Here is a 22,420-nt window from a genome sequence, read left to right on the forward strand (position 1 = left end):
AGTGCATTTCACTACATCACCTCCTACCTACTTTAATGTTTTATAGAGGTTCTCCTTATGTCCTCTTCAACCAACACTTTACATCATTTTCTTCCAATGCATTTGTTTTTTCGCTCTCTTCTTGTTCCTGTATTTCCTTCCTTGTAACCGCTCTCTTTGTCCACTCTATGTATCCTCCTCTTTACCGTTAGCCAGCTGATTGCTGCGGTGTACTTCCCCAGCGTCTGTCGGCTTGATCAGGATGGCTGTGACAGTGTGGGATAAATAGTGAGTGTGTCTTACACAGGCTCAGTGATTGAGTTAGCTCACTGCACACAAAAGGGCAGTAATCCCATGCGTTAAAGACTGCTACTGACATGGACCATTTAACCTCACACCCCTCTAAACTCCCCGTTCCATCTTCCCCTTCCCCATCTTTACTAACATCCCTTTCTTCACTCACGTCTCTATCTATCCCCATGTTTCTTCAAACCACAGATGGAGCCAAGAGGGCTTGTGATGGGAACAAGGCAGAATAATGGTTTGTGGAGTTATATTAATACCAAAATACTGCCTGTGAAAAGAAGATTTGATTTTTGCAAATTCCATGAATAATTGTAACACAATGACTTAATACTGGGTGCTCACGTCTGATCATTTATGCACAATTCTAACCAGATAATTGCACTATTTAAATGACATTAAGCAAAATAGCAAATTGCAAAACAACAAACACTAACTCTCTGTGAGAAGATACTAGTCAATTCTAGTCACACCATCAACGCTCTGCAGAGGCATGCCTATATTTCTCTTATTCCTTGTGCTTTCCAGGCCAGGTTAGGATTACTAGCAGATAATAAAACCACCACTGGGTCTAGCCTACTACATATTTCAAACGATTTATGCTACTTCACTGATACCAGAATCTCAAATTTGGGCCATGTGCCTCGATTCCTTATGGCCAGCTAGAGAAACCTCTACTTCAGTCGACATGGATTGTGTCTGTGTTACAGAACACATTAATACATTTATAAATGTGGGGAATCTCAACCACCGGCACTCAGCAAATACAAGACTTTCTATTGGTGTCGAGTTGCTCTTTCAAACATAATTAGTGAAATGTCATGGTGAACTCACCCCACAGTCTCACATTCTTCCAAAAAAGAAATACTAATGCTACTATTATGTCATCACAAATTGTTGATGGTAATATAATTATGTGCCTAGTTTTCAAACAAACAACCACACATGCAAACTGGGAGGTAATTGTGAAATACTGGAGGGTCTTCCTCTTTGATCACTGAAGGATGTCTCACTAGCGCTCTGTGTGTGTGTGTGTGAGTGTAGTGGGGTGTGAGAGTGTGAGAGAGTGCGAGTGCGCGTGTGTGAGGGAAAAAGGGCTAGCAGGCAGTGAGGGGAAAAAAGCAAGGATTTGAAGCCCAACAGTGACTGTCACCAGGGACATTATTAAGCCTTCAATATCTGCCTCTAAGAGAACAATTCACCCCCTTCTTCCTCTTTTAACTTAGATTTTTTTTTCCAACACTTGTAAAATAATGAATTATAAATTATTCTGGTTTACTTGTTAGCATGAATACCATGAATGCTTTAAATGTGTGGATGTGACACTAGCGGATGATGATTTGCTGAAGAAGAAGAAGAAAAAAAAAAGAAGAAATCCAGTTGCAGTGGCAAATGATGTGGCTTACAGGGCACTCGGTCACACAGGTAATGCAATATAGATAGTGTTATAAGGGTCAGGGACGATCATGACAAATCATATTACCATGGTCTCAGCACATTAAAATGAAATGGTCATCCCTTTTGGATGGGCATGTAAAAACCCTGCTGGGGTTGACAAATCATCTTAAATGCTCGGCTTTACTTCCAACATCAAATCACTAAAGAATTCTCTTCAGCCTCTTCAGAGAGAAACGGGTATATAATATTATGTAGTAGGTCATTTGTGCAAGATCTTTATTAAAATACATTATTCAATAGGTTAATACATCTAATCCACTGATATTGTTTAAGGATGGTATTACTTATTTATTTGCGATTTGAATATGTGGCCTAATAAAAATGTGTTGTTTTATTATCAACAAGTATGTCATTTAGGATCTCTGTGTTTCAATATCTATGTGACACAAAGTCTAGATGTCACAATGTTTAATCAGTGACTCAGACATTCACATTATGAAAATAGTAAATTTGCCAGTAACAGCACATATAAAATACATTAAATACAAATATTAAAGAATAAAATGCATCACTGTCGGATTGTGCCACACCGTCCAATCAGAGCGTAATTATTTTTGATTAATCTCGCACTATTTGCCACTGAAGGTCAAGGTAAGAATAATGAGAAATGTAAAAAATGATTAAGCAACATTTACTCCTCCATTTTCAGTGCCATGTTTTGGGGGGGGGGGATTTTTTTTCAAGAATAATACAGTTTATATTCAATAAAACAGTTAAGTACGAATACGATGTTCGGTATGTAGGCTACAGGGAAGAATTGTAATATTTTATACATTCAAGGCAGCAGGGATCCAATATCACAATGTAATAAAAGAGAAACTTGCAGCACTGACTTTATACAAATAACCCCAAACACACCTCCACATGCGGCTGCAAAATCACCTTATGTTTTCAAAATTAATGCACTGATGGCAATACCAAAGGTCAAACAATGAATATTGAAAAAGTAAATATTAGGTCAAGGTTATAGAAAGGACTAGCTATCGATCAGCTATGGGTTAAACTTAGGGTTAACCTCAAAGGAAATAAAGGTTAATCGATACAATGTCCTTTACATGTGTAGTAGCAACAAACTGTGTGTATTGGGGAGAGTGTTGGACGGTGTTACATGCTGACCAAGCACTAAGCAATTCAGATATGTCAGTTATGCATTATGAGAATATGTTTTGCTGCTTAAATTTATGTCATCAAGGTTTTGTAGGCAGCCGGGTGATGAGGCTGTAGCAAAGCGTGTGACATGAGCCTCCTTTCATATTCATGTGTTGTTTCATTGCTCATTAAAAGCACATGTAAGACACTAACTGACCAGAGAGTAATGTTTGTTTTAGGAACTGCAAAAGGACATAATAAATCAACCCGGAGGCTTGGCAAGAGGGCAAACTACTACAGAATATATGAAGAGAACACAAGAGACGTTTATGTTGTGTGAGCCGATACTGCTGGCCATCACACGCATGGCCAACAGACACAGCTTTGGAAGTGCAATTACATGCAAATAGCCACATTGTAAAGGCCATCAGTGGGAATGAATGGAAATAAAAAGAAGCACTTCAAACGCCATCTATTTTTATTGACAATCAAACGCTGGTCCAGCCCTACTATTAAACTGTTCTCTTTTGATCAGACATGTGGCATGACTACTTTGCCAAAGCCCCCCGCTGTTATTAGTACTAAAAATGAGGGAAGATGACAAACTGAAATGGGGCAATTTGCATTGACAGGCTTCTCTAAAACAGGAAATCCTGACATGCTGTAATAGCTAAGCATCAAGCCAAAAGACACCATACTGTGCCAGCAACTAGAAACACTAGCTCTTTCTAGGCAGCTGCTAAAGAAAACAGCACAGCAGACGATAATCTGTGTGTTCTCTGTGAAATGAAGGAAAAATTGCTGGGCCAGATTGGATTTCTTGTTTCTGAATTCTCATCTGCAATCATCACCACCACTTCTTCCAGTCCATCTGTGGACAAGTGTCTGATTATTGATGAAAGAAAACAGCTGACAATAAGAGACATTTTGGAGTAGTTAGAGAAACAAGCCTCAGGACCTATTTATTCATGCCGAGGAATTCATTTTGATCCAGACAGCGTCAAGCATCATTTCAGTGAAACTGGCAATAACAGAACTTGATTGTACTAAGTGAAAGAGAGAAAATAACTGCTGTGGCTCTGAAAGGCGGGATGGGAACACTGAAATAATACTACTACTAATAATAATAATCTCTGTCCTACAGGGTTTGAGTGTAGGGTATGTGAACACACTGATGGTGTTTAATTCCAGAGATTTCAGAGCCTCTTCCATCAAGTTAAAAGTCAGAAATAATCAGCCCTCTGCAATCAATGAATGCGACTGAAGCAACAGTACAACACTCACTGCGTGCCCTAATACACATCAGGCAGCATGCCAATCCCAGCACTGCCAGCAAATATCTGCTTAAATGGTGACTCTCATCCTGCGCACCGGATATTCAATTTGTTCTGTAAGCCGGGGGATGAAAAAGCAATTATTCACAGTCCCCTCTTTTCACGATCTGTTTCTTTAAGATATCTCCCTTCTTCCCCCTACTAACAAATAAACCTCCAGATTAGTCCTGTGTGTGGCTGTTCACAGGGGCAGCAAGTTGAAGCAGTAAGATCAGGCCAGTGAAAACAAGCCTGTCAATCAGTTTGAACGATGGGAGTCAGGTTTGGCAAGACAAAACACGCACACGCCAGCATCCCCATAGGAGATTGGTAAAAGCCACTAGATAATGGCTTGCTAGCGGGATGTCACTTCGGAGCATGGAGGAAAGAAGTAAGCACATGTCAGAAGAACACTTCTTTTACATCAATTACACTACACAGAGCAGCCTAAAACCAAGCACCCCCAACTTGATCAGTGAGAAGCGCTGTCAGGGGAGCCCACTGAGCCGAGGCTCCAATTTACACTTGGGGTATTAGTTGGGACCCTAGCGTGCAAACCCCCCCCCCAAAAAAAAAACCAGGGAGATGCTTCATATGCTCTGAGTTACTGGAACACATAGGACAAGTTGGCGGATCTAGTGAGGCAGCGAGAAGCTCATGTTTGAGTCATAACCCATGTTTCTTTCAAATGTCGCAGGAAGTGCACCTGTTGATTGAGAGATGTGGAAATGGTCTGCCACTTTAATTGGCTTTCTCCGTGTTCAGAGAGCTGGGATACAAAATTGATGTTTGAAAGATGAAAAGGGGAGAGAGACAGTGCCATGACCATAGGGTGAATGTAAAAGAGGGATAAGCCTCAGAAGTTTCCATCTAGGAAGGGCAGTGTGACAGCATTAGCTCCAGAACAGACCTATGGATGTGGAGGAAGCTTACGGCTCGTCATCCATGATTGAGTTCCCCCATCCTCCACACCTCAAGTCTCATTCCACAAAAAACCTTCAGTGCATGTGCTGCATTCTAGACCCTGCTCAAATAATGGTGGACTTCTTATTATCCAGACACCAATTCTGTTCAACCTTTTCTATGTTTGGAAGCTAAAGAAAATCACTGAGGACGAAGGGATGAATTAATGTGAAATGCAGAAGGTTTCTGGGATGAGCACTATACAGTGTATGTGACAGGGTATGCCAGCAAGAAAATAGGTTGACAGGTCTAGCTAGCTCTGCTGGCTCCCTAAAGATAACGTGAACGGTTAGCCTTCAAAGGGAGAAGGCCTAAGCCGAGTATGATCGTCAGTGCCATTTTTAACACCATTCCAACCGAAGGACACGAGGGCTCGTTCATTCTGCTGCATTTGCATATTAATGTGTGTACACGAAAATGGGATTTCAACAGTCCATAGGAAGCAATAAGTGACCAATCTAGAGTATAGAAATGAACAGCTGTTTCGTTTACAAAACGGAGGAGAAATCACACAGAAAACCTTCATCCACGCTGCCAACATTTAAAAACAATTGCCCGAATGAACTTAAGACAAAAACAAAAGCATATTGATAACATTTTTATAGATTATAGCTCCTCTTTTCCATAATCAGTGTAATTAGTTGCAGAATGTTACAATTTGCCACAGCTGGCTCTGTTGAAACCAATATGTCTATATTTCAACATCTTCTTATTTACTGCTGGGGTGTGGGGCTGTTAATGTTTGTTGAAATATCTACCTTCTCTTTATTTCATTAGTACTTTAAGTGAATATGTATTAATATATGGCTACGCTGAAACTTCAGGGTTTTCTGTTTCCAAGATTGTCTGTAGCTACAGAATTCATTTTCCTTAAATATTAAAATTGTTTAATTATTTTTAGAATGTGTGATGTTCTTCGAGTGCTGTAACACATCGACACATCCTAACAACTGAATATGTAAAGTGATCACGATCATAATAAATGGCCATGGACATTTTGTGTGACCATGTTCATCTTCCTGTTACCAGATCATTGCTTTGATACAGATCACAGTACCTGGTAACTCGCCAATCCACAGTCAGTGCACAATGCCAAATCAGCCCAGCTGTTACATCCTTCATGGTCTGAATTAGAATAATGAGCGTGTAGAATCAAGAAACATGGTGATGGGTTTTAAAAAAGCTGAACTCTTGGTGGGTAAGATAACGCCTTAGTACTAGAGTGGCTATGAGGGTTTTTCTAACCGTGTATGTACACATTCCACAAAATTGATGCTAGGCAGTGACCTAACACTAGAAAAAAGGTCAAGAAAACAGAAACAAACATTTGTATTTTGACAGGTCTCTTGTGAAAGTCTCCAGTCTGTAGGCACTTAATGCCTTAATGGCACTTTTTAAAGTTGACGGCACATTGTACTATTTGAATATACATTTCTTATATCACTTGCCCTAGAAGAAAAGCACAGATCTTACCAATAACATTAATGATCAATACATTCTATTCTAGTGTCTCAGTAGGCCATGACAGTGTGACTGAACCAGCACGCACAATAGATCGTGTGCATGTGACGTCACGCTTGCTTCCCAACCCAGAAGTCAGCCATGTTGGATGATATACACAACCAAGACTGCGGCCGTTCACGTGAGAGTTGCTGCAACGCTTCGTCATTTTCTTTGTATTTAAACGTCTAAGATTGAAAGAAAATGCCAACCTTGTGCGCAGTGTGTAATTGTGGTCATAACGCTACTCGTGACCCAGAGAAACGGTTCTTTAGATTTCCTTAAAATCATCAAAAACAACGATCCACAAAAGAGGGATGAATTGCTGTCTACCGAACGCCGTAAGCTGGTTTAACAACATAACTCGTGAGGATTTAACAGAAGAAAAAGCACAATTCACCACTGTAGTGTGTGTGGCGTCCACTTTATATCTGGTAAGAGCTCATGCTAAAGCTATGTTTTCAATGTTTACGTTAAACAATTTGTGCTTATGATATACCCGAACACTGTAAGACCTTACCTGCTCCATATCTCTGACTGGTAAATAAGGCACTTTCTTTACATATGATGCCATTTGCTCTTTTCTTCTGTGCATGTTTTTGTTTGGCTTATTCTTGAGACTACTTCACTTGCGAAAAGCAAAGCACCAATGTGAGAACATGCTTCGCTTAATCCAGCCATACAATCACAGTGTGCGAGGATAACATCGCCGCTCTTCTCACTCACAAACCACGGCTTGAGCGGTGTATCTCGAGCTCTTTGAGAGTGATTTACACGGGCATGGACGAGCACCCTGTCATCTTGCACTGGTTTGGTAAGAAGACTACCAACCCAGCCAGAAACAAAGACATTATAAGCATCTAAGCTCTTGTATGCCTTCATTTGTGCGTTGGTTGCCCACAAAGTTTGTAGCACAAGGTAGTTCACAATATCTGGATATTCAATCGGTGGTAATGAATCTAAATCCTCAATATAATCCGACGGCTATAGCGTGTACGGGTCACGGCTGCATATTTGGACCTTTTCTCTGAATCTTGCCTTTGCAGAGGACTCCAGAGAGTCACAATACTTTGAAGAAGTCGGAGTTGTATTGTTGTTGTTGTTCGCTTTAGACGCCATTGTTGATTTGTTATCCAACCAACATGGAGTCGCATGCATACGTCACCCAGTTTTGTCACGTGTTTGCACACCTATACCTATACCAGGACCCTGAACCTGAAGCAGCTAAATGAAATTCAGCCTTCATTAATTATTTTTATTATTTATTTCTTTACACGTGTGCTTTCTATATGTAATGATAAAATGCCGAACCATGACCCCCAAAACCACAGTAGCCTTCTGACCGATTGTATGTTCCGATACACCACTAATGGGCAACATAACAGGTTTATAGAAATATTTACCGAAAGTCGCTGGTGGTCAACCACTAAGGGAGGATGAGGAGGGACTGGTTGTGGCTCTTCTTCGGTCCTTTCAGCAAATCCCTTCAACTGCTCTGACAGGTTCATCTGGCATGTCTCGGCTGTGGAACCCCCTATGAAAAGACATATGGATTATTGAGGAAAGAAGCTTTAACAATGAGGGTAACCGAGTGATGGCAATCAAAAACAACCTACAGTATATGGGAGAGCTACATTTGAAACCCCCTTTGGTGTTTGTCATGAACCCACTGATGGCTACAAGATGAATGCAATACGTGTGGAAAATCTATTTTAAACTACTTGCAGCTACTGAGGGCACAATATTTCACATTTGGCCTTTTTCTTGTCCATTTATAACTGCGCTCAAGCAACACTTTGATGGAAGCAAAAGTCCTGGCTCAGCTAGTAATGAGAGTGGGGGTGGAGTGGCTGAGTTGTCTGTTGTTGGAGAAGCCAGTTTGTTTGTGTTCCGTACCATCCTCTGATGGTTTCTCCATATTCTATTACCTCAGCTTTCCAGCTGGCCTCTACCCATCACAAGCCAAACCACAGGTCCATCATCAAACACAGAAACGTTTTGGTGCATCCCTGAAAAACTACATAACAATAGAAAGGGCATAATGGCGCATGGCAAAGGAAAATATATATTTGGCAAAGCCAGCCATCATTGCGAATCTTTTATAGACAAAAAAAAACCCATTTCAGAATACATATCAGAAGCTGACGAGTGTCTAACAAAAGGTACACATAATTTCAAGCCCGTGGAGTTTCTCCATTGAAATATACTATCTGCTAAGCCTAGGGGGTAACATTTCTATATTCTGTTTGACTTATGTTGCATTATTCATGTCCTCTCTCTACTTTAAAAGCTAAACCGAGTGCAAATCAGAGGAGCTGGATCATAATCAAAAAAGTAATTCATCGTCGTAATTAAGTGGTGGGCAAAGCACTGACTGGATGTGTAAAAATGTACGGATTTTGTTAACTTGCTTAATTGCATATCTACTGTGAAGATCAACTGATTAGCAAGTAAAATGAGGAGACCGAAACAAGTAGCTGAGAACTTGCACTGTTCTCTTCTCATTTAAAGCATCAACTATTGAAAAACTACAAATATTCTGTCCCTCAGTCAATTAATAAATTGTGATAAATAATTGTGATTATCCTTTTGGCCATAATCGTGCAGCCCTGCTTTAAATAGAGGGAAAACAGCTATATTTTTCAAATTAACCAATTGTGCCATTAAAGCGGGATCAGAGAACTCTAGGTGTAGCTTTATACCTTCTGTACCTTGCTCAACATTTTCTGTTACTGCACTCCCACCCTGGGGAGGGTGCTCCTGAGTTGGATTGCTCTCATTCTCGGCTTTGTGCTCTTCCTGTTCTGGTTCTTTAGAGCCCTCAGCCATGCAATGAGCAGTCCTTTTCTCAGCCTCACTGCTCCCCTTGAGGCTCTGAGAGTCCAGGCTGTCCATTGACTCGTTTCCATTCACACAGTCCGCTTTTGATACTAGGACACCGTCTGTGTGCTTAGGCTGGACCTCAGCATCTGAAGATTCGGACATTTCAATCAACGGCTGGAAGTCAGCCTGCTTAGTCTCTCCATCCCCGTCTGCCTTGGCCTGAGAACTGTCACTTAGACAATGCAGCTCAGTGTGTTCCTTTGTGTTCTCTGGCTCTGCCTTTTTGGCTGTGAGCTCCTCCTCCTTAGGTGTTTGCTCTTCTTGGGCTTCACTGGCATGTGGAGGTTCAGCAGCAGCTGCAACAGGGGGCTCGTTGGAGCTCTCCTCCTCTGTAGAGGGGACATGGGGATGGTGGCCATTGGGCTGGGGACCCATGGTATCACAAGATGATTCCTCATCCTGCGTTAAACATGAGTCATTGGGCCCTGCAGCTTCCACCTCTGCCTCGGGCTCCTCCTCCTCCTCTTCCTCCTCCTCCTCTTCTTCTTCTTCTTCTTCTTCCGTTCCCTTCTTGTAGCTCTTCTTCTTACGGATGATGCCCCTCCCCCAAGATGGCCTCCGGCGAATCTTCCGCTTAATATGATCTATGATGGAGAGAGGAAAGAGGGAGAAAGAGAAGGAATTAAACTTTATACATTCAAACAAGCACAAGACAAAGTTTCAGAATAACTAAGAACAACTCTTTCAGTAAATGATTGGACATATCTGTCCAAACATTTCTGTAGGGCAAGATGCTGTTCTAGGTCTCGGAGGATAAGAGGCAAAACATTATAGAGGATGAGAGAGGGCAACGCAAAAATTATTAAAACAACTTTCTTATGTTAAACACTGAAGAGTAGAAAAACATCATCTATTTCCTCCTTGTGTAGAATTATAGCGTACCTTGCAATTTGATTGTATTTAAATCTGGATATTTGGTCTTTGTCAAAGATTAACAGGCAGGGGGTGACAAAGATTGCAAGAGACAGGGAGGCAGCGACAGCAGCCCTGCTACATCATGGATGTTGGACACTAATGACAACAGATGGTGTTCGGGGTTTCAAGAGGACGGGGAAACAGAAGTCTGCTTTCTGAGTGCAGTAAAAATGTCACAGCAAGCAAGTAAGAAAGAATGCTAAATGCAGAGAACTTCAAGGCATTTGCCTTCATTTACTGCTTTACCCAAGCAGACACTGAGATACAGACCAGAGCAACAAAGTCAGAGAAAAGAGCAAACGCATAGGGACCCGAACAAGTCAGTTTCCCAGAGATACAAACTAGAGTCACATCAGAGAGCATAACTCAGATTACCGGCAGAGTAAAAACAGTAATCCCTTCATAAACTAACGATCTCCTAATGGAAGAAATAACTGTAATTGTAAATAATTATATGTAATACATTCCCCTGACAAGAAATGTGGAAGACTGGAGTACATTTGCTATACAATTATTGTAACAAACAGCAATTTACATGACTTTATTGGCTACATTTGGGTACTATATCGTATCATGCACACTTTCAAGGACATTTCAAAAGAGTACTAATTCAATGTGCTTAAGTGCGGCCTTGAATTTTTCATTGCTCTCTGATTTTATAATACACCCAGTGTTCAAGCATTGCACAGGCTACTTTTGTTAATGGAGAACTTTCAAAAACAGAGCTATGAGCAGGGGTGCACATAACTGGTACGCATGCGCGGCACAAATCTGGATTGCGTAACGTCACTTGTGTCACTACACGCCCTTGCGTACCTGACAGGTCATCAAAACAACACATATTTTGTCTACACGTGTTTCTTGTCAACACTCAATGGAGTAGACTACTAGACATGTCCAAAAAACAAAAGACATTAAGCATCTACTTTGGCTTTTCGCCACATGAGGCGGAGCAGAAGAAAATATTTTTTTCTGAAAAGTCGTTCCAAGACTTGCCGTGGCTGGATGCTAATGATGCGCGCACCCAAATGTGCTGCAAAATATGCCGCACGCTTTCACATCTAACCATTGGATGACTGGACGACAAAGTTGGTCGCCGTGTGCACAGACGGAGCTGCCGTTAACGTCGGTATGTACCAACGAAATTGTGCCAAAACTACACCAACCGGCTGCGGTGGGAGACTCCATTGTGCACATTCTGAGCGAACCAAACAGTGTCTCCTGGTACTCCTCTGACTAACTCACTACAAAAAGTTATATGCACCCCTGGCTATGAGCATTGTGCATGCACAAGACAATAACTATGCATCACAGGAAAAAACTAATATTTCATAAACACAGAATAGGTGAGGGACTGGGCAGTATTCCCTTTAGGAGCCCACTAGAGCTGAAGGTTCAGAGAGACAATGACAACAAACACACCCCCCCTTCGATGCATGCTTCAACGTTCGGCAGCCTGTCAACGGGCCATCATGCCCAGTTTGTCATTGAGCCACTCTCAAGTGGGTAAAGGCAATTTGAATTTTGAGGTGGGATGCAGCTTTGGTTTTTGGTTCCTTCTGATCTGATCTGGAAGGAGACAGCTGTAGTGTAAGCTATGAAGCACACAGAGAGCGCCATTCTTTTTCAGGCATGACTGGTACGTGAGATAGTTGCTCTGCAGTAACTGGGGGACCCGGGATGGAGAAAGAGAGCGAGAACAAAGACGAAGAAAACCTTCCAGGCGTCTTGGATATTTCTGAATGCTGGCGTCCCATCAATAATGCTTCTTTGTTCGTGTCAACATGTCTTTTTTTTTTCCTCAACCAGCCAGACTGCTCATTTTTGACCACCATTATTTATTTTTTATCTGATCCTTTGGAATTTACATTTCATTTAGAACCATCATTAGTCACAGCTTGGCTCTATTTAAATTCAGGACAGAAAGTATTGCTTCTCTGCTCAGAGTGTTTTTCTTTTTAAATATTATTTATTTTATCAAAACATAGCCAAGTAAAGGCAAATTTCAGCATGGTTATTCTGAAAAGAACATAATAAAAAAAGAAGCATAGTAGCTCATTTTCTGCTGAGCCCTCTTTTTTCCTTTAACCCTCTATGGATACGTACTTTCCAGAGTCTTTCTTTACACACACAAACAATCCACAAACCAGTGAAAGAGGTCTACATGGGGTCAGCTATCACCATCAGAGCTATGAAGCGAGGAAAAGGTGAGAGAGAATGGCAGCAAATGAATCGACAGTCAGCTCTTAAATAATGCATGAAACAGGATGAACAGCCAACCACAGAACGGAGATATGCTGATGGGGGAGAGAATGAGGAAAGGAAAAAGAGGACCAGAGCACTTTGTAATAATTAAAAGTGCCTAAAACATTGCAAGACTCAAGAAGTGGTAGAAATATTCAGAGCTGACATCACACATACAGTGTCTGTGCACGCACATGTGTGCACACACTGACAAATACAGCTTCTGAGAGCAAAAAGCCCCAGGAGACAGGAACCCAAACTACCGTACCAGCCAGTATTAAATAAATAAATCAGTCCAGTGACACTGATGGACAATTCAGCGGCACACACTGCCAAGGCCTTTGGGTGGAATTCTAAATCAGTGCCTCTGATTCACTGATGTCTTTATTTAATAATCCCTAGTATTTCTGGTAGTAAGAAAGTCACTCAGTGTTGAAGAGGGGACAAAGAAGGGACACGTTCTGTAGAATAAAACTAGTGGTCTCAATGGCACACTATCATCATACTAACTCATACTGTACAGTACAGTTGGCAATCACTCCAATGTGTTGCTGTTTAAATTGTTAATCAGTTTACATTATGTTAAAACATATTGGACTGATTCACTTTTCAAGTTTGACATTTTGTGAAATTCGCCGAGTCGCTGTTCTGCCAAGAGTTGTATGAAAAGATTGATACCGCTCTCATGACGCTAAAGCCAGCAGCTGGTTAGCTTAGCAGCTTAGGTTATGTGCGGGAACATTTCTTGGTCGGGATCAGTTTGGATTCTCCACTGGTTGCCAGGCAACTTAGCCTAAGCTTTTTTTCCCATAATGTCAAGCAGGCCCAGAGGATACAGTAAAAATATAATCTAAAAGGAGGGCATCAAACGTCCCCATATCCCCACTAAACCATGAAGACACACTCTACACATAACTGAAATGTAATCATCTACTTGTGACTCGCTCCTATATTTATTGGCAAACACACTGTCCATTTACAAATTGTAAATATGATCTTACTCCTCCATTTTCTCAGTGGCGGCCCACATTTAAGAATGTGCATTTGGCTGAGGCAGCAAGGCTGCAGTTGTGTACAGTGGGCTTCAGGACCTAAACATAAAAAATAATGAATAAAGACTAAACATTTATTGCATAGTTAGAGTTGAATTTCTAAAATGATGGGTCTTAACAAATGTTCCAGAAAGGGATTATCACCCTCAATGATGTGAGGAACAATTAATGCAACAATTACGAGAATGTGAAAGCTAAAATCATGACCTATACAGTAATTAGGTGCCATCAACTGGTGAGCACTTCTCTGCATATCAACACCAGTTGAATACATTAAGTTCACAATGTAACTGTGACTGTAGACCGTACCAATCTGACTGAATGATCTCATTAACGTGCAAGCTTGAAACATAAAATCCACCATAGAAGTCCAGACAACGTTATTAGGTCATTAGTTTTAACGCAGACCACTACAGGAGTGCCTTATAGATATAGAGCATGCCACATAACCGCAACGTCGACACATTTCCTGGTCAGCTATCCAATAAAAAAGGGAAAATGACAAGAAGATAATCTTTATATAAAATTAAAAAACATACCACTGCTTGATCTTGAAGGACACGTAGAGGATGTAGATTTAACTGGTGAATGAGCTGTACTAAATAACAACCTAGGAGGCTGACACTATGCATTTCAATATCTTTTGGAAAATGTGAGAGACATTTTGAGTCTAACCACCAATCTCTTAATGAACAAACGTATTACAATATTTAATTTGCTACTGATGTCAAAAACTATAGCTTGCTGCATTTATATATATTAAAAAAAATCTCAAGTTTCAGATGTTCAGTCAAAACCACATCTAATTTGTGGACATGTATCTACACATTTAAAGGGGCACTGGTCTGGAGAGTCAGTCTGCTCAAATCAGCCCAAATGTACACAGACAGTGCTCTTCTGACCTGGACAGATACCCTGTTGTTTACTAACCTACTTTTGTGTGTGTGTGTGTGTGTGTGTGTGTGTGTGTGTGTGTGTGTGTGTGTGTGTGTGTGTGTGTGTGTGTTTCCATAGTAATGAACAACATTTTCCTTTCCTCCAGAAAATGCTTGCTCTCTTATTCTCCTCTATGAATACACTTGTAGGACACTGTGCAAACACTAGGGTACACTCATGCTGGGAAATATATTACATTTTGGGACTAAAGGGAAACAAGTGCCATAGAAAATATGTGAATAAATTGGCTTTTTTGTGTGTTCACATGTAATAACCATAGTGTGTGCGTAGCAGACTGGATTGATTTTAGATTCACATCAGTCACAGGATGAGGGCTATAGATCTCGGCTTACACTTGAAGCAGAAGTGAACATAGGCTTACAACAAATTGAAAAATATTACACTTTGAGTGAGAAAACAAATGGGACAGCATGTGAGATACAAGGCAGTTATTCTGGCAATACGTAAATGGAATGGGATTCAGGTTAAAATTAAAAGTGGATTAAAACTGACTAATGGTAAATATTTGATTGCATCATAGCTGTTAAGACTTACAATTGTATCAAATGGTTAAAATATTGTTGCTAAAGAAAATTATTAATAAACATTATGTCATATAAAATGATTAAGAAATTGTTCCGTTAAGAATTAGAAGATAATTGTAGTGTAACCTAGTAAAAACCAATATAAATGACTGGAGAACATCACAAATACCGATCCCAGGCAGGTGTACTGCATACTGCAAAGATGCCATTACAACCCTATCAAGCTCTGTGATGTACAGTATATAAAATGCTGAGGAGGCCCTGGTCTCAAACTAATTAAACACTTATGGAAGAATTGCTTATCTGCTGCCCTCCCAAGTCACCGTAACCAATGGGCCTTGTGCGTGCTCAAGCACACATACGGCCTATAAGAAAGCATGCAGAGGCAGTTACTCGCACACAGGCACACTGTGTGCATGGACACAGGCACAACCAGCCATCCAAATCTTTGTGTCAACCTGGTTCATTGGAATCGACTGGAATTGGTGCCTCAATCTTTTAACAATAATGAAGTATAGATCCTCCCTGCTCTCATCACCTGCGACTGATGGGGAGGAGTTTGGAGTTAAGAGTTGTGTTACAATCTTAAAACAAGCAAACTCACTCGCAATTTTATGATTTCACACAGACAGACTGGAATGCTTTCTTTTCTAAACATTAGGGCTGACAGCTTCTGGTCAGCGGGTCGCTATGGTCTTTGGTCGGACAATCGCTGATGTTACTTTCACAGAAGAAAGGCGCTACATAATCCATCATTTGTGGGGCGGAGGGGCGTGTGTGTGCGAGAGAGTGAGAGAAAAAGACATGCGCGCACGGGTCGGCTGGATCTTTTCTTGCCAGCTTTCTATCAAATCATGCACAAGTGTATATTTAGACTGCTCTCATAGTTCTCTGTCAGCAACTCTTTTCTAACTGAAAGACCATCGAAATTCATTTTGGGGAAAAATGACTATTGTCCCTTTTTTGTCCAATGACAAAACACTGCTTTCATTTTCTCTCACTATAATTAATGGCTTACTAAATTGGCAGGGAGGGTCTCCTGCTTGTGTTTATGATACGATTATGATAATAACAGTAAATAGTTTGTATGATTTCATTACAACAAAAAGTGTTATGCAGTTATCAGTTTAAGTATTGTCTCATATCCATACCACGCAGACTAACGGCTCGACAAAGAGCAACAGCTGTCATAACACATTTTGTGATAACCAACATGTGACATGCATTTTTTTGAGGACATCAAAGCCTTGGTATGAGAGTCGGCCTATGTTAATCAGGGTCATCAGATACAGACATCAAACAAGTGCCATTTAGCATTAAATCAAATTAAAGCATCTGCTTCACACCGTTGTCTTTACACCACAAAAAAGTAAGACATTAAAGGTAAAGAATCTAAATTGCGACACTGCTTTGGTTTTGCTGTTTTAAGCATAAGCAATGAGAGATTATTCCTGAAAACTATATATTCCCAACTCTAACCCTCCCTGGGGATTTAAGACATTTTTTCTTCTATCTGAATCATTCCACTGAGCTGTAATTAACTCAGCACAAAAGCTGTATATCCCCTGCCGTGACTGCTGGACAAATTCCAATTCAATGGTTCCTAATCACTTAAACTAAATGAATAATTTTAATTTTTGTCTTTAGAAATATGCACGTTAAAAAGAAAAACACTGAGACGTGTTAAAAATACAGACCAAGAGAAGGTCCCCTCCAAATGTTAATATAATTTAAATGTCTAAATAATGATTTATTTTTATTTTTTATATGATGCCTTTGCTCTGTTAAGCTAGCAATATCATATATATTCTACATTTAAAATGCCAAGCATAGTTTGAGGTCTGGCATCAAGCCCAGCTGAATTTCAAATGACTTTTCTTCAGCTAAAAGTCAGTTTATCTTAAGTAAGTATTAACTTTAACTGCAATTGTTTTATCACTAGGAGGTTTAATCATGAAGTAATAAAGTATGGGTGAAAAACAAATAATACAGAACATGGGGAACAGTGTAGGAGACAAAGAGCCAGAAAGGCTGTCATGGTGACACAGAGCCTCGGGGTCTTTAGGTCATGAAAGGAAGACAGCGGTTTGTCACCTGATGTGACACCTCACACCGACACTTAATGAAATGTCCAGATCAATAAATGATCCCATCCTTGCTTCTTGAAATGAAAGAGATCAGTCACTTCCCTCAGTTGCTGTTATGCTCCCTTCCCATTTCCCTCTCTCACCTGCCCTCTCTCCGTTTCTCTCACATAAAGGCAGAGAAAGATACACCACCCTAATTGTTTAAAGCAGGGGTGTCAAACATACGGCCCGCGGGCCGGAACCGGCCTGCCAGAGGGTCCAATCCGGCCCGCGGGATGATTTTGCAAAGTGTAAAGATTACAGAGAAGACATTAACTGCAATTTTTCAATGAAAGTAACCGTTATTTCAAATGTGTCCTCTAGGGGTCGCACAAGCAAACTGTTGCATGCTGAGCTGCGGGTAAAATAACTTCTGGAGCTGGCGGGTTCTGTCAACATTACACTCTGTGGCACCGTCATTACACAAAATGTCTTTGTCAAAAAAGGAGAAAAGTGGACACGGAGTGAAGAGTTTTCCAAGACAAATGGACCGTTTCCTATTTATTCACAGAGGTGAGTGGGAAAGTTGTGTGCTCGGTGTGTTCGCGGCAGGTTTCAGGGCTCAAAGAATATAATATTCGGCGTCACTATGAGACTCATCATGGCAAAAAAATACAACAGCTTGCAAGGACAACTGAGAAGAGAGAAGATAAATGAATTGTTAGCGGGTCTGAAGAAGCAGCAGTCTGTTTTTACCCGTAGCCAAGATATCGCTAGCTACCTGAATGCTAGCGAAATAGCATTAGCATCAAAGCCAGACTATGAGGGTGAGTTAAACAGCCAGATGAAGCACAAAGTCAAGTCATTTGTTGCATTTTCGGTTGATGAGAGCACGGACATTTCGGGTGTTGCTCAACCGGCCATATTCATTCATGGTGTTGATGAGACTTTGACCGTCACCGAGGAGTTCCTTGAGTTGGTGCCTATGACGGACACCACAACAGCAAATGACATTTTCAACGCTCTCGTTGGAGCGCTGGACCGGGTCGGAGTGGACTGGGAGAGAAAGTACAGGCTGCAAATGGAGGACATGGTTTTTGGATATTTCACTGTATTTCGCACCAGGAAGCGTTGTGTTGCAAGTCGTTAAAAATGGATCACGTCATGGCAGTGGTTGTCCGAACTGTTAATTTCATCCGAGCCAGAGGTCTGAATTACCGTCAGTTTGACAGCCTTCTCAGTGATGAAGACGTTACCTATAGCCTGCCATACTACACTTATTGCAAATGCTGCTTCAGACACTTTTGCACCATGAACATATATTTCTGTGAAAATGAACTTACTTTGGAAATATTTTAAGACATTGAACATTGTGACATAATGTCAGTCAGCAGCTTCAGTACAAAGAGCCAAAACTTTTATGTATTTTTTATGTATACATTTACAAGGCAGGCGGATAACTTAACCTTCTTCCTTAATAGTTCCCACTTTAGTTTGTGTGGTGTCAGTTCAGGTGATCAGGATTAATACACAGATGTGGAAATGAATGTACATTTAAAAATAATTTCTATAGCTTGACGAGTTGTTTTGATCATAAAGTAAAATACTATATTGTTCAGTTCCAGATACCTGTGACTAAATGTGTTTGTAGACACACTGTGATGTGTATGTTGTACACATGTGTAAATGATAAACTGAGGCAAAATATTGTTGAATTTGCACATATCTTTCTTAAGAATTTTCAGGTTGTTCATAATGTTTTGTAAAAATATAGTTAATTAAATGTGTATATTTTCAGAATGTACTGAACTAACGACCAACTAGTTAACCCGTTTATATTTTAGTTGTAGTAGTTTGTCATATTTATTGTTTTCTAAGTTTTAGAGTATTATACTGTGTTCTTTATACTGTGTATTGTATAGCTATATATCGCTCTCTCTCTCTCTCTTCTAGTGTTGATATATTTACTCTGACTGTATTTCTTCCCTCCTGTGTAAGTCTGTCAGTCTGTCAGTCTGTCAGTTCATTAGAGCAGACTGCTGAAACTCAAGAGTCGTTGTAAATATCACTGATATCTTATAATCTTAACGTGGAGCTTAGACATCTGTGTGTTTACTGTAACTGTAACACGTAATGTTACAGTTTGTATGTTGGCTTGGGTCCGGGCGGCAGAGACGAGCGACCAAATTGGGTTTTTGTTTCCTCCTCCGAGTCAGGCAGCTGTACTTCTTCTCCCTCTGGTCTGACTGGTGCTAAAGGGACTCACTATCGCCTCTAGAGGAACAAGTGGTATTACAAGACTGGACGTGCCGGAACAGTCAGTTAGCTGATGTCTCTGCAATAGACATATTTGAAATAATGTCAACACTGTTACCTCTTCACATTCTGTTGATAATGTTAGTTCAATGTTTTAAATTTAAAAAACTGGCATATCTTACAAATTGACCTTTAAAAGAAATAGTGCGACATCTTGGGAAACACACGTATTTGCTTTCTTGCCAAGAGTCAGCGGAGAAGATCAATAGCAATAAATATGACACTAGAACCAATAAACGGTTAGCTTAGATTAGCATAAAGAAGCAGTGGGAAACAGCTAGCCTGGCTTTGTTCAAAGGTAACAAAAGTTCTCCTACCAGAGCCCATAAACCTGACAAGTCATCCTGTTTGTTCTGCACACAATCTGTACAAACAAAATGTTTTATCTGTATAGGAAGTTGTCTCGGCCAGTGACTTTCTGGAGTCTCCGCTGGTTGCCTGCCAACCTCACGGTGACAACGATACTCCATAGTAGTAACACCGAACATTTTAACTCAGACATACAAGCGTGATTAAATTAAGCCATAACTCTACCATACAATCCCGTGTTCACACATGCACTGCTAATCTATATATGCAAGTCAGCATGAACGTTTCATAATGGAAAAGCCTAACAAAAAAACAAACAATAAAAACCCATTAACTTGAATGGATAGATGCACCCAACACTTCACACTTCCATATCCGACACCCTTGCTTACAAAATGCTAACAAATCGGTTAATTTAAAACCAGGTAAATTGTTGCATACAAATAACAGATCCACTGTCATTTCACAGTGACTATGGGCCGACTATGTTTTGACTGTATATAAATATTAATATAAAGAGGAAATATAGACACAAGGTGCAGGAATTGAAGACATAATTCAGTCGGAACATCTATTTTTGTCCTTCTCCTCTCTGCTGCTCAGTAAATGGCCAGTGGGATGACGGTGCCTGTGGTGCCCTCTTCTCAGAAGACAGATATGCCCTAATGCACCAGCAGCTCCAACTGTCGAAGATGTCAGCCTACGCACATAACGTACATACAAAGCAGGGTTTGAAAGCCTTCAGGGGGAAAGGTCTGTCGCCCACAGCAAAAACATGCATACAGACAAGCAGTAAGGCAGGAGTGATGAGGTAAAGAGATGTGCACTGGTTGGCTCATTCGACTGATGTTTGAGTTATCACCCCCCTTGTGGAGGAGAGCATACACCTAGCAAGAGCCCTCTACGGAGAACAGCAATGTCAAACAGCTAGCCACCGGTTCTTGCCTGCCGCGCTGTGAATGGCTCAGGCCCATCTTACATCCAGGACATAGTCAAACTGTACACTATGCTCTGCTACTGCTACTCGGCTTGCTACTCCATCACTACGAAGGTGGCCCAACCCTATACGTCAGAAGACTGAAGAGACAGACAAACTCATCAGTTCAGACTGCACCTTGACAAATAAAGAAAAGTTTTTCTACATCTCTTATTGTCTCTAAATGTAGCACTTGAAGCGGTTTGTGTAATTTGATGAGCTGATGTACATAATTCTTGCAATCTACGGGATTGTACTCACATGGTTGAAGGCACTTATTATACGTCGTTTTGGGGAAAAAGTGACAGCTAAATAAATGTAACCACTGAAGTTATATATTGGGTACTTCAGATCAGTGTTGGTGCACAAGGTGGATAAATAGATCTTCAGCAAAACTGTACCGCATCCTCCAGCCTTCCTACAACCAATTAAAAACACTTTATTATATACCTGTAGGATTGAAGGTCCTAAATGGGATCGTTTGAGTTACATTACTCCTGGAATTTCTTTTTACTATATCTAAACCCGTCAACCACCCATAGAAGCCTCTGAATGTAATTTCAGATGGACAGATATTTAAAGAAAGAAAACACAATCTCAAAACAATGAATGTGTCATTTGAAGTCCAGCCATCTGATTCACCAGTCAATCAACAGAAATGTTTGCATTTAGACACGTTATGAAGGTTGCTGAACTTTACAAAGCTTCCCTGTTCACTCTCCCATCACCTTTCTAACATCACAGGCAGCACGGCTTGCCGTGATGGGCATGCAGAGACAATGAACAGCGACACTCCATAACTTCCAACTCACTAGTTTCAGGCATAAATGGAAGATGTTTACCATAATATGTATATAGTTAGTTACTGTTGTTTGCTTTTACTGTTGACTATCTGACAAAAGTCATGCTCAGTGGAGGATAGCCATTGCACTGTCAGAACACTTACACTTGCTAAATTGATTAGATTACAGACCCTGTGAGTCAGTTAAGGGATTCAGCTCATCACAGAAGTATAATAATAGGATATTAAATGAAACACTTATTTTACACAGGGATTCTTTGCTCATCATAGACACCTTACTGAATCCGTTTTAAGATCCATTGACTTTTTATGTGTCTTTCAGTCACGCAGGAGGTCATTACGTCTTAATAAATTACTAGTAAGGACAGTGAGAAAGTATTTGCTCAGACTGACAATTTCAACATGCTGTGCCCTGATGCTCATCTTCTCCTCAGGATGAGCTAAAACAAACATCTGCTTCCTTAGATGATCAAGATGTTAAGACAATGGGCCCCTGCTTTAATGAACAGCATTAAGGAAGAATGCCGTGTTTTGATTGCGGATCACTGCTACACTCAGAATAATGGTTTTGAGTCTCTGCACAGAAATAAAGTTTGCTCTTCTAAAGTGGTTTTCTTCAATTTATCATATATCCCTCATTATCTAATAAAAGATCAAATCCATAAGTGTAACCGCTTACATTGTTTTGTTCTCCTTGAGAGAGGAATTGGATATAGGTTTGGCTGTATGATGGGCTCTCCACTAACGAATGGCAATTTTCCCAGGCAGTGT

At 40.6% G+C, this 22,420-nt stretch overlaps 1 protein-coding gene across 6 annotated transcripts in view; it reads right to left on the bottom strand.

The window, feature by feature from the left end:
* atad2b (ATPase family AAA domain containing 2B) overlaps positions 1 to 22,420 on the bottom strand; it is a 65,971-nt gene that overhangs the window by 10,192 nt on the left and 33,359 nt on the right. For 5 of the 6 annotated variants that reach the window (XR_003834606.1, XR_003834605.1, XM_029462891.1 and 2 more), the window contains 2 exons: positions 9,308 to 10,072; positions 8,009 to 8,139 (listed from right to left, as the gene is read on the bottom strand). Coding sequence is in view for 4 of the 6 variants with exons in the window: in XM_029462891.1 (XP_029318751.1) it covers positions 8,009 to 8,139; positions 9,308 to 10,072 (896 nt within the window). In the remaining 2 variants the exon portion in view is untranslated. The remainder of the gene's footprint in view (positions 1 to 8,008; positions 8,140 to 9,307; positions 10,073 to 22,420) is intronic. The other variant, XM_029462890.1, reaches the window with a different exon arrangement.

This window comes from Cottoperca gobio, chromosome 24, assembly GCF_900634415.1.
Source record: "Cottoperca gobio chromosome 24, fCotGob3.1, whole genome shotgun sequence".
In the NCBI taxonomy this organism is placed as follows: domain Eukaryota; kingdom Metazoa; phylum Chordata; class Actinopteri; order Perciformes; family Bovichtidae; genus Cottoperca; species Cottoperca gobio.